This window comes from Palaemon carinicauda, chromosome 12, assembly GCF_036898095.1.
Source record: "Palaemon carinicauda isolate YSFRI2023 chromosome 12, ASM3689809v2, whole genome shotgun sequence".
In the NCBI taxonomy this organism is placed as follows: Eukaryota; Metazoa; Arthropoda; class Malacostraca; order Decapoda; family Palaemonidae; genus Palaemon; species Palaemon carinicauda.
The window spans coordinates 13,982,539-13,995,831 of NC_090736.1; the positions used below are offsets into that span (position 1 = coordinate 13,982,539).

At 35.0% G+C, this 13,293-nt stretch overlaps 1 protein-coding gene across 13 annotated transcripts in view; it reads left to right on the top strand.

Moving 5' to 3' along the window:
- The window catches only part of Tmem131 (Transmembrane protein 131), a 561,447-nt gene that overhangs the window by 527,217 nt on the left and 20,937 nt on the right, over window positions 1-13,293 (top strand). For all 13 annotated transcript variants that reach the window (XM_068384438.1, XM_068384443.1, XM_068384446.1 and 10 more), the window contains 7 exons: window positions 967-1,195; window positions 1,444-1,613; window positions 7,326-7,510; window positions 8,951-9,182; window positions 9,451-9,655; window positions 9,847-11,054; window positions 12,897-13,229. In XM_068384438.1, the coding sequence (XP_068240539.1) occupies window positions 967-1,195; window positions 1,444-1,613; window positions 7,326-7,510; window positions 8,951-9,182; window positions 9,451-9,655; window positions 9,847-11,054; window positions 12,897-13,229 (2,562 nt within the window). The remainder of the gene's footprint in view (window positions 1-966; window positions 1,196-1,443; window positions 1,614-7,325; window positions 7,511-8,950; window positions 9,183-9,450; window positions 9,656-9,846; window positions 11,055-12,896; window positions 13,230-13,293) is intronic.

The window sequence follows — 13,293 nt, forward strand, 5'->3', positions numbered from 1 at the left end:
GTTAAGAAATATTCTCAGGGAAGGATATTCTTATCAGTCTCTTTTTCCTGTCAGACTGATTGACCTTGTCCTAATTATGCAATGGAAAATATGTGTAATGTTATGTTTTTGTTGTACAAAATCCATACAGCCGTATGTCAAAATTAACAGACAGGTTTTATTTGGGAAGTTTGCTTGAATATATCAGATAGAATTTGTATTAATTTCTTCAACTTGGGGTTTGTGAATCATAAGGATGAAGTGTCCTGTTTTGGCAATAAGAAATTTATTTAAGCTCTGTTCATTGTAGTGTAAAATATGGTTTGGTAGCCCAACAAGCACACAGTTCTAATAAATTACATTACATTCAAATCACATACCTCCAACAAACTGATATTGAAGTAAAGTGTCATAGAAAGCTTTGGCTGTTCAATAGGGACATCTTCACTACTTTGCCTTATTCAAGTATTCTGTCGATATGTTTTTAGCTGAACGTGATTTCCAAATTTACTTGAATATAATTTTTCAATGATGAGTACCCTGGTGTAGTTTGCTTGTGTACGAATGTCTCACTTTATATTTTTGTATGAATTCTAATTGTAATTTGGAGGATATAAATACCATATAGAAAGTGAATTAATGGCAATCAAATGCATTTAAAAAAAAAAAGGAAACCAATCTGTTAAAGCTTTACTAATTTCATCAAGTTCACATGAAAGTGTTTTGCACTGTAAATTGTACTGTAAATTTTTTTACAGTGAACTTGGTAAACGTGAACATTAATTTACTTTTTACAAAACACCGGTGATTTAATTTTTACACAATTCCCTTTATACATGTTGTAGATTTTACCACTGAATGGATTGGGCTTTCCAGTTAACATAAGAATTTATGTTGATGTTAGGCTTATATAATTCTGATCCTCATAATATTTTGGTATTTTCTAATTTTTACATAAAATTCTGATGCTCACCTTCTCTGTTACAGGGGAAAGTGTCTCAGCAAAATTTGCATATATTATCAAGCTTTGGTCATCCAATGACTGTTAAAGAGGTAAAACCCTTACCTTTTGACAAAAGATTCTCGTACGAACCTAGTCAAAATGCTTCGCCAACATTGCAACCTGGCCACAAATCTTTTATTGGTCGATTAGTGTTTGACCCTAAAGTGGAGTGCGGTAGTGAATGTTATACTGGATTTCCTCTCAGTGGCAAAGGTATCTCACTGTCTTTGGCATTTCAATTTTCCTTTATAGTATTGATATATCAAGAATAAGCAACATGAGGTACACTAGATTAAAGTAAAGAAAATGTTTTAAGCTCCTATATACATTTAGAATGTTGACTGATTCCCAAAATCTTCCTTTATAATATTTGATTGTTAAAAGTATTGGTACTTGTATCCTTTGTTTATAATTACAATATGATAAAAATGGTGTTAAAATAATTATTTTTTCCCCTTAAGTTGGACAGCAGTGGGTGAATACACTGTCCCTCACATCACATGTGGCCGATACCGATACCAGCTTATATTCTACCTTACGAAGTAAATACCAGAACCTCTCTGCAACCATATTCAATACTTCCATAGTACTTCACACTTCGGAGGTCCATGGCTTTCACTTTACAGCTCAGGTGAGGTTATTTATTATTACAATATTACTTAGAAACTTTATTATTTCTATCTGAAGTCAGAGGAAACTTGAATTTAAAGGGAAGTTGAGAAACATGATTTGTATCATGAGTAACAGGTAAATTGAAATTGAATTTAAGAAAAAGCATGGGAAATGGCAAAGTGGTATCGATAATTTTAGTTTGAGATGCTTCAGACTGTGTGAGACTGTGTGTTAGGTATGATAAAGAAAATTTGCTTTAATGACTGCTTGGGTGTAGGTAGTTTTGGTTATATACTTATTGATACCTCAATGAATATTTAATTAGGAATAGCCAAGATTGTTTGTTTTGAACCTGGTTTTGTGCTTGTTACTCAAACCTGTAAAGATACTGGTAGAATTTTTTTATTCCATGAATCTTGCCTTTTGGAAAGTGCTTGTAAAAGCAACAAAGTGAACTGAAAAGACAAAGGAGCTATGGCGTACCCATGCATAGATAGTTGCCATCAACCTCCAGATTAATTCAATATTGTACTTATCTTAAGGGGGGGGGTAATTTTTTTTTTGCAAGGAAAGGAAATGGGAAATTTCAATTTCAGGGTAGATGTCTGCATTTAAACAGCTTCAAGAGAAAGCAATATATGGATCAAGGGTGCTTTTTGTAGAAATAGATTATTTTCATGAATGTTACATGCAAAAACCTCCGCCCATTGTTTTCAAGCTTAGCTGTAAATCTCCCACTATGTGATAGTTGCTGAATAATAATTAAGCAAAGATAAAATTGTTTCTTGACAATAGTACATGCTTTTACAAATTTCTTCACTTTAAGTTAATGTATATTTAGTAAATCAAGGTATAATTTTCTTACAATATATCACAATTTTTGGATGAAGATTTATCGTTTTTCCTTTAAAGATAAGAATAAGAATAATATCAAGCTTTCTTTATCGTCAGATGTACAGGATATCCTATCTATTTTTTTTACCATAGTTCATAACAGATTTAAGAATATTAGTGGGGCAGATAAGTGAAACAATCGTTCATTTGATGATACAAGCATGAAATTTGGCATAATTATTTATTTTGCATTAGATTTTGGAAAAAAAGTGCTAGCCACTTGAAATTCCAATATGGCGGCCATTTTCCAAGATGGCCGCCATATGGTCCTTTCTAAGGCAGAATATTGCAGTACTACGTGCCATTAAAGTTCTTACTCAGATACTTGATGAGGTCTCTTTGTCTGGGTTTGATGTGGGAACACCACTAATCATTCTGAGGGTCCAATATGGCAGCCATTTTACAAGATGGGCGCCAAAGGACGTCATTTGCTACATATGCCAATGTCTAAGAGTCCATATTTCAAACAATACTCAACCTACTGTGGCCAAAAGTCCATTCATTGTTCATCAGTTTTTTTTCCCTAAGAATTCTGGCAAGGGCAACTACAGAGTAGAGTACAGAATAGTCCATTCTTTACACACTTGCACCTTCCACCACACTTGACTTGCATCCACACTTTGTCAGTTCACGGCAAACGACTTGGATCTGGCAGTGATACATCCTCAACATTGCTTGGCTCTGAATTGTTCTTTGGAAAGAAGGCAGGTGGGATAATGGTGTAGGACTCAGGAAGCTCTGAAACCTTTTTCACCCGATTCTCTGATATATTGAGTGAACTTCGAACTTCACCTCCTCTATCTGCACTTGGGTGCTGGAACATTGAAATACTTGTACCATGGAATGATGTTCATGCCATAGTGGAGCTTGGATTATGGTCTATGTTGTCAACAGCAGATGTAGTAAACAGTCCTTTTCTCAAAACTGGTGGACACACAACATCATCTTCCACGTATTGATTTACAACAGTTTACCCTAATTGACCTGATATTTCCAACACTCTGTCATAGGATATGCTGATTCCATTCTTGTGAAGCTTGTCAATCAGCTTCCTTTTCCTTGTCTTATTAGTAAACACTTTCATCCCGATATATACAGAAAATGGTGTTTCTCGGTCTTTTGAATGTCTATGTGCTTTTGATCCCTCCTTATACTTCGAGTAGCAGTTGTATTGCAGGAGTTGTGCAATAGCTAAATCTGATTTTACCACTCCATGTGTCAGATGTGATCTGATGTCTACACCATGTTCAATGCTACACACAAACTGTAGTAGAGATTTAGGAACAGCTTCTTCCATAGACTGGTCAGTGAACTCTGTGCTGAATTTAGTCTTGTGGTCAAGAATTTCTTGACGGATGATATTCGCTGCTTTAGCAAGGTGAATAGCTCCACTATATCTGCTAGCATCTGAGAGAACTGTGCTTACGTCTTCTTTGAATGCTAAAAGGACATCACGCCCTTTCTTGTGAGCTTCAAGATCAGGAATTCTTCTGAGTAGTTGTTCCTTTAACCTGGTTGAGTTGACGTCTGGCGAGTCCACTCCTAGTTGCTCTAATTGGCTCTTGTATAGTGCAGCTAGATCAGCCCGCCTAAATACAACTGGTGTCGTTTCTGTATTGGTCACTTTGCTATCCATGATGTAGATGACAAGTTCTGAGAATGCTACAGGATATGATTCGTTTCCTCGTCTGTTGCCTTCCTCCTTTTGCTTTATTGCATTGAGATATGCTCTCTCCATATTGTATAACTCCACCAAGCATCGTGGGTGATACATCATCTCTTGAGCAACGACGTCACCGGCACTTAACTTTGCAAGGAGCTCTCATGGTTTAGTGTCTTGGCACATTGGTTCAGTCTTTCATTTAGCTGCATCGTCATCGCTCGTCTTAAATTTGATATTTGGCCTTCTTCTTCACACAAGAAACATTGTACTTTAGGAGGGTCTGAGGTCCTCTGTCTCTTGCCACAGTACTCACCTGCACCACCTGATGTGCTTGGGGTAATCTTCCTCCTCTTCTGTGCTCTTTCTAGTTTAGTGTTATTGAATAACAGTCTACAGCTATTGTGATACATTGCTTTATTTTGTATCAGCATGGCTTCTATGCCATCACTTTCGTCCAGTCTTGCTGGACTAAACACTATTGGCATATCGTTTATGGCATGAAACTGTGGTACATTTTGTGCAATGTTACTGTATCCAGCACAGTCTTGTTTCCTTTGGAATGTACTAAGTGGTGAAATAAGCGTTTCATTGCTTTTGTCTTCCTGACAAAGGCAACATTTACTCCAGTCAGTCTTCCGCCTGGATCCTGCATCCATCATATAAACTTCAAATTTGCTATTAGCCGAGGGTTTATCGTTTTACCACCTTTTCACCACTTTGTTGTATGGGATACAGTTAGGTTCGTGCTATTGCCCTACACCTAACCCGATCGTTCATCCAATATCATTAGTCCCGTCTGATCTGTACACCATCCGGATAACACTGAATGCCCCTGCTATCCTTGGCTCGGCTCTCCCGCGCTGGCACAACCTGTCAATTCAGGTGCGGCTATCTAATGTCTCTGGGGCTTTATTAGATAGCATTTGGGATACTAAACCCGAGGTTTAGCTGATATTGAACCCCATGCTGAGTTGCACAGCAGTGTCTGTCACCAGTGTGCCCTGGCTTGAACCAATTAATTTTCTAGGCTAGGTTTATTTTCGGAGTTATCCTTCTCTTTGATGAATTGCCTTTGCTCGGCTTTTGAGCTTCATCTACCCAGAGCTAAATGGTTTTTAGGTGCCATCACCCGCCTTACGCACCACCACTATCTGCGATATCACCCCTGCCACGAGAAGGCTAGGGTGGGACTTGACTGCCAGAGGCTTTGTGGTTCGCAAGCCGTTGGGGGTATTTTTTAGATAAAAAGAGCTCATCCTTTTTACCACCCCGGCATTAGCAGTCCTTTTAAGGGGCAACAATGAATTATTTATCTACTATTTATTATTATTATACTTTATTAATTTATCATTTTTACTAACATTTATTAATCTTCTACTCTATTTATCAACTGAGGACTTATAGGCAGAAAGCAATGGTATTTATGACTGTTTATTAATGCTTCCTGATGCTGTAAGGGTATAAATAGTATTCATTTGTGCAGGAAATCTACCTTATTCACCAGAGATGCACCAAAGAAGGCAAATATATCAATAATTTTGCACCAAGATGTGAAACATTGAGCGCTTTTATGGTTTAACATTGTTTTTCCATTAACCGGCGGCCATCTTTGAAATAATGGCCGCCATCTTAGAATTCTTGATGGCTAGCACTTTTTTCTTAAAACATGACCTACATGACCTACATAGCACATTCACACCAAATTTCATGCTTGTATCACCAAATGAATGATTCTAGTCAAAATCACACTTTGGCTGCTCCACTATATATAAAAAGAAAGAAAGTGAAAAGTATGCTGGAGGGTTTATGGAAATTGTGTGAATTCAACGGAAGCGTTGATTTAAGATAGTCTTACCGAATTACCCTTTCTTCTCTATTTTTTCTGTAGTTTTAAAAGGGATAATCTTAAGGATTATGAATATTTGGTGTATCACTCCCTCTTTCCACCTTGGTAGGGTGTAATTCAGCATTACACTTTACAGAAGTAAGATTTATGGAAATAAACAGGATTTTTAAACTAGAATCCAACTTCTCCATACTTCGTAAAGTAAGAATTTCCCCTCCCTCCCTCTTCACTTTCGTCAATGTGAAAGGTTTGGTTGTATCTGAATTACATTCTTTGTTGTTTAACTGAACCAGCCCTTGTTGTCCTCCATTGTTCTGACCAGGACATGGCAGGTGGGCAAAGCCAAGTGGCCCTTCGTAATGCGATGCATGTCAGAAAGAGAATTTGTTATTTAGGCTTTTTGTTATTCAGAGGTTGTGAAGTTTGCACTGAGAGCATTTTGGTTCTCAAAGGTAAGTATGAAAATAGTAGATTTAACAATTTTTATAAACTACTGTATTTCAAAGTTGAATTTTCTTGTAAAACTAGATGGTAATAAAAGTGGTATGTTATAATAATAGGTATTGTCGAAAATGGAATAACTGGGTCTGCGTTCTCTCAACACAAAATACTTCAGAGTATTTTTTCTCTTATAAATTATTTATACTCATCCAGGTGACTGTAAGACAAATAGCTATTCTGTGTCAGCACATCACCCAGCTAAATACAGGTGGCCCATGGGTTACAATCGAGATCCTTTTCTATGCCATGGTGCAAGTTGAATTTAGACGCAAGTTTGAACATACTGTGCAGAATCATCCCCCTATGCTAATGCAGTACTATACTGTACAGTAGTCATTAATCTAGGACATATAATCACTTTGTAATATGGAAACATAACTAGGAAAAAAACAACATAGAGTGCATAAATACAGTATACAGTAGATTGATACAAAAGTTTAAAAAATGAAATATTTTACTGTATCTGAGATGCAATGTATTCATAAAATGTTGTAAGTCGAAGACTTGCTGTAAGAGGCATACTGTGGGCTAATATTATTCCATTATTATTGTATTCAAAATGTGCTCCTATTAATATAAAAAGAAAGAAATGTTGCTGACTTTGTTACAAGCTTCTACAGTAGAATATAACTTTGAGTAATAAAGTATAACCACAGTGTTTGGTGAATATATATACATTAGGCGTGTTTGATTGCAATTTCCCATTTTGTACAAAACATCAAATACTGCATTGTACTGAAATATTTAGAAGATATTAAAATGTATCTACTGTATAGGCTGTATACATTCAAAATGTCTAAATTGCTCTTAATTCTTTAATTTGATAGGCTTCATTGAAATGGCCAAGTTTGACCTCTCCTTCGCACTTGATCTTCCCCTTAACTCAAGTGGTAAACACAAGCATACGAGAAGTGTTTGTTGAGAATCCAAGCAGTTTGCCAGTGGTAGCACAAATCCTTTTGCTACATCAGTATCCAGTGACACAACAGCTTCGCTCTATCATACAAGACCAGTAAGTTTTTATAGGATAGATATAGTGTGCATGAACAAGTAGTTCATAGCTGCTAGTACTTTTATATCATTATAGATGCAAAGTAACAGTAGTTTGTAAACTAGTGACTTCAATCTTTCATTCGTAAAAAGGATATTTTTATACTAATGAAATTTGATGCACTGTACTCCGATGTAGAATAGTGATCAAAATCTTTGCCTGAAAATAATTTTTTGTTGTAAAATGTCTTTTGAAAAGATTAGTGTATAAGAAAAATGCTTGGGGTACTGTTTACTACTTTAGCATTATGTCTTTGATATTTATATATGTAAGTTACGGCAGGAGTTAACTCACTCACTTCATAACCTTTACAAGAAAAACTGCTTCTTAACTTTGTTAGTATAAGGTATTTGTGTAACATTGAGAACATAAAATGAATAAGTTTTCTCCAATTTTGTATTAAGCCATAAACAAAGTTTTTAACTTGTTTTATTTTATCATATTTATTTGTTGTTGATTTGTGTAACTTAGAATGTCTTGTTATATATAGCTACTATAATCTTTTTGTAAATTGGTTGATAAAATACTTGAAAAGATATTGATGTAATAATTTAAAATTACCGTAATTAATTATTTCATCCATTCTTGGAGGATAATGACTGCTCTGGAATGTTAAGATTACAAAATTGTGTTCAAAAGATCCTTTTCCATTAACCCCCTAAAATTTTCATGTTTCTACTTTTATTTTTACTTTTCCATTTTACATTTCCTTCTATCTTTCCCTTAACACTTTCCACCATTTTGACTGGTAACCTCAAATTTTTCAAACCTCTGATATCTCCAGCATTTAAAAGTGAACCATTTTCAGCTAATGTAGAGTTCTCTTGAACAAAATAGCAATGAGTAGATGTGTCCTTTGATTAGAATCTGTAAAATTGATCAAGAATGAATTTCATTTTTGTTGAACTAGGGAAGACATTTATCTATAGGTTTTAAACTATTTATAGGATTTAAATATTATTAGCTGTATTGTTTATAGAATTATTCTTTGACAATATTTACTCCATTGCATTTTGCACATACTGTAAATGGAAATTGGGAAAAAGACTACAGTACTTGCATAAATGAAAATGAAGAATTAATGAATGTAAAGCATTCAGGAGGAAGCTCTTAAACCTCATGCACCACCAATCTGGATAATTAGCAAATATTATAAAATTTTGAAAGTTTCCCTTGAAGATAATCATAGATAAATAATGTAATTATTATGTTCAGTATGGTAACATATGGCAAATTAATCATCTCTAAAGTTATTTGGATAATTAATTTAATAATTACGAGTGAATGTTAACATTACATTTAAGAACTAGTTAGTTTTAATGTTATGAACAGATTCTCTAGTGCAGTACTGTATAAATATTTTGTGAGATAATTTTGTCACCTTCTATGTTCTTTATGCAGGTTACCCAAAGGGCACTCAGTCCTAAGTGAAGACAGCAGTAGTAGTCAAAGTGATGTGTTCACTCTCATAGATGCTGATAGTGTTGGTACTGGGGCAAGAGGGGGCAGGATGCCACCACCTGCTCCTGAAATAACCAGTGGTGTGGCACAACATCGTCGAACCCTGGAAGAGCAGTTCAAGACACGAGTATCTAAGGACAGCATTGCTTTAATATTGGAACCGGGAGTGAAGGTAAAGGCTGTTAAATTTGTTACTTTTTTTTCAACTTCATGGTCTTTCTAAACCAGAGAAGTGAGAGAGGGAGAGAAAATTTACCTTTCCATGGGTGTAATGTACTGTAGATCCTTGTTAAGTTCTTAATATTAAATCTTTTACAAATCAAGAGGGATTGCTGAATGATGTCAACATTGAAATAAGCTAAACAAGATTTTTTTTATTTATGCCAAATTACTGGACACATCTTTTTTCAGTTATTGAAAATTTTCTCCTTTTGTTTTAGGTCAAAGTTAGACTCTCTTTTACTCCTCCGGATGATAAGATGCATTCGTCTGTTTTACTGGTTCGAAACAATTTAACTGTGATAGATGCCATGCTAGTACAAGGTCGTGGAGGAAGAGGCTTTTTGAAGTTTGGCAGTCGTAAACCTGGTTCGTCACACCCACTCAATTTTAACATTGGGCCAAAACATTTAAAAGACTGTGATAGTAAGTTCCATGTATCAATTATAGGGTCATCCTTATTTGTTTTGATAATTTATTAACATGTGTTAAATTTATTATAAAATAAGATTATATAATATTGATGCAACTAGTACTACTTTATATATTATTGATGCCACTAGTCCTTGTATATTAGTTGAGAATGAGTTACAAATATGAGTGTTTAATTTTTCCAGATTCAAGAAGCTCAAAGTATTATCAACCAAACTTCACGGTGAAGCGTTCATTCACTGCTCGCAACACTGGGGAGCTGCCCGTCCAGGTGTGGGGCTTCAATATAAATGACTTGCCTTGTGAAGGCTATGGTTTTAAAGTCTTAAATTGTGAAGGATTTGAATTGGCCCCTAATGCTAGTCACAAAGTAGATATAGCCTTTACCCCTGACTTTACACTTTCAAAGGTACAACAAAGGCTAGTCATTCACACAAATTTGGGGTTAGTGGATAGTTCAGAAGAAGTTCATTCTTGGAGAAGAGATGATGAGCCTGGAAGAGTGGAATATTCTCTGGTAGCAACTGTTCCTACCGAACTTCTGGCTAAGTGTGGATCTGCTGTTCCAAGACCTTCTTGGGAACCACTTCTTTACTATGCAGTTTTACCATTGATGGTAGCCATGCTTATAGGTGCTATCATCTTATCCGCTTTGGAAGCAGACCACATCCTTAAGAGCACACTGATAGCAATGACAACAACAATACCATCAAATGGTCATGCCCCCAATTTTGACAAATCAAAGGTATTTGACTTGAGGACAATAACTCATACAGATTCCAAAGGCATAAATTTAAAAAATGGATATGCAAATGGCCATGCCCAAATAGAGAAAGTTAATATGTCACTTGGAAGTTCAAACTCTAAGAAACTCTCGTCGATATTGCCTGTAAGTGAAATGATGGCTAATGGTCGAAAGTCTTGCTCAGGGCCTACTCCCTCTAAAAAGATAAGCAACAATCAGTTGACTAATTCAAGTACAAAACCAAAGTATCCGAAACAATCAGAATTTAAGTCCGGTCCTAACTCAGGAGACACTCTTAATATATCTGATAACTTTACTAGTCATAATCAGATTAAAAATAAAAGCAAAGGAAACTCTACTAAAGTTAATACAAAGAGCCCAGAATCCATGTCTTGGACAAGTTTTTTTTCAAGAGCAGTGGGGAAAAAGGACAGTGGGCCTGAAACTTGTGAATTTTCAAATACTAAAAGAACGAGTACCTCTGACAAAGAAGATCCCTCTATTCAGAGGCAATCTGTTGGCACTGAAACTGACTTACACTATGTTGAAACCAAAATTAGACGGCGTATGAAGCAAAATAATGAGGAAGAAACTTCATCTACGACAACAGAAAGTTCCAATACTGATGACTTGTCTATCAGTGAACGGGTAAGAATATATTAAACGGGGTTACAGAATGATTGATATATTTACATATATTTTATTAATTTGACCTAAAATAATTCCTACAAATATACAATAGCTATCTTACATTTAGAAATAATCCTTAGAGCATTGTTTCTATACCACATACCATTTTGTCATTCTAATTTTATACATTAGTTTTAGACAAAAACTATGCTAAATTTTCTTACTAATTATAAAAACAATTGCCATATGAAATGTCACTGATATTACATGTAAAAACTGAGAAAGAATTAATTTATGATTCCCTTCATAATCATTCTTTAAACTGCCTGGAATTAAGCAATCCTTCTGTACCCTCCAGACATTACCATTTTTTTCAAGTGTAATTAAGATTAATCCAAGCAATTTTCCGTTATCAAGAATATATTTTGATAAATAATCACTCTCCCTTTCAAATAGAATTTCAAAGTACTCTATCATTCCATTACAACTTTCTCTTACACATCAATTTTCATTCTTTGTATGCTCTTCCTCTTTAATAGCTTTCTCAAATTTCCTCATATACTTAACTGAATTTGTTTTGTTTTTTTTTCACGATTCAGGTTCCATTCCTTAAACATCATCTCAACGTCATCCTCCTCTCTATGTGGACCTCTTTCTTTTAATCCCCTAAGCTGTAACAGCCCCATTACGTCTCTAATGTCTTCATTGTATCTAAATATCTTTCTCAAAGATATTATAATACTATTCAGCTGCCTTTCATGCATCTTTTTCCATTTGTTTAGACTTGAACCTTTTTTATTCATATTTTCTTACTAATCCTCCATTTTCCCCTTGTTTCTTCATTTCTCAGTTTCACAGTTGCTATTCTCTTGACATTCTGAACATTTATAACGCCCCTGTGTTGGGCATACTTCGTGGTTTAAAAGAGCAGTAGTTTTATTCTGTTCATCGATGTAGTGAAGTGTTATGACTTTATCATGTTTATATACAGTATTAACATCTTGTAGTCTATTGAATATTCAGATTTTTTAGTTACAGTATTGGCTGTCAACAAAATTCCAGTATTGCTCCCCTCTTTCAAGTCGTATTTCAAACTGGTTGTTGCCTGTTCCAAAATATTCATGTAAGTTATGTAACCAGGTTTCCAGTAACTACAGTACATCTGATGATTTTCCAGAATTGGTTTTATGTTATCTTTGTTTGCGTATGTATACTGGGAACCATATCTTAAGGACAGTTTTATTATTATTATCAAATGTCAAGGTGAACTCTACTAGGAAAAGCAGTACGATATTAGCCTAAGGGTTAAGTTTGTCCATCATTTTTCCCACAATACATTTATCTAGTGACATTTCCTACTTTACCGTGTTTCCTTGCGGTATTTTCCCATGATACATAGTTCTACAGTATTTTTCAGTATTACCAACTCTTTATACCCATACCCATCCTCCCTACACAACATAAGTTCACTGCACTTTCTGCCAGCATCTCCTTGACTTCCCTTCCATTGAGATTATTCATTTCCCTTTTACTACATAAATTTTTTTTATATCCCCTAACATTATGAGAAACCAGACAGTGAGAGTACTTTCATTTAAGAACTTTACAAGCCAACTTGGTCTGTTGTATAGCAATCTTATGAGACAAATTTTCGTTTTTGTAGAGGTATCTTGGTATTTTTATGCATGTACTTATAGGATTGACGCTCCCAATACTGATCAAACCCAGACATCTGTATATATGATTGTGTGTGTTCCACTTTGTGTGAAAATAATTTTTATTACTGACATTATGGTATAAGATACAGAAGAAATGTAGGATTTCATAATGGATTTTTTATTTTATTAAATTTTTTTTCAGGATACACCTTCAAGTAAATCTTCTGATGTCACGTCTGTGGGTCAGGGTGGGAAGTCGAAAAAGCAAAAATCCAAATCCAAAAACTCCAATAAAAATAGTAATCTTCAAAATACTCAGATTTTGCACAACAGTAATGATGATGCTGGATTTGAAATTAGTACAAAGGTAAAGGGACTGAAAAGGTGCAAAGAGATGCAAAGTGGACGCACATTTGGTGGAGATATATTTCAACCCAATACTTTGGAGTTGCCATATACTCTTAAACCAATCCGTCATAAAGAATCCGATCGAGAAAAGGAAAGCCACAAAACTTCCAGAACTAATGTTCTAAAAGTGAGTACTGCCTGTTAGTCTTCAAAATTTTACACGAATCTCGTGGAGATACATATTTTCTTCC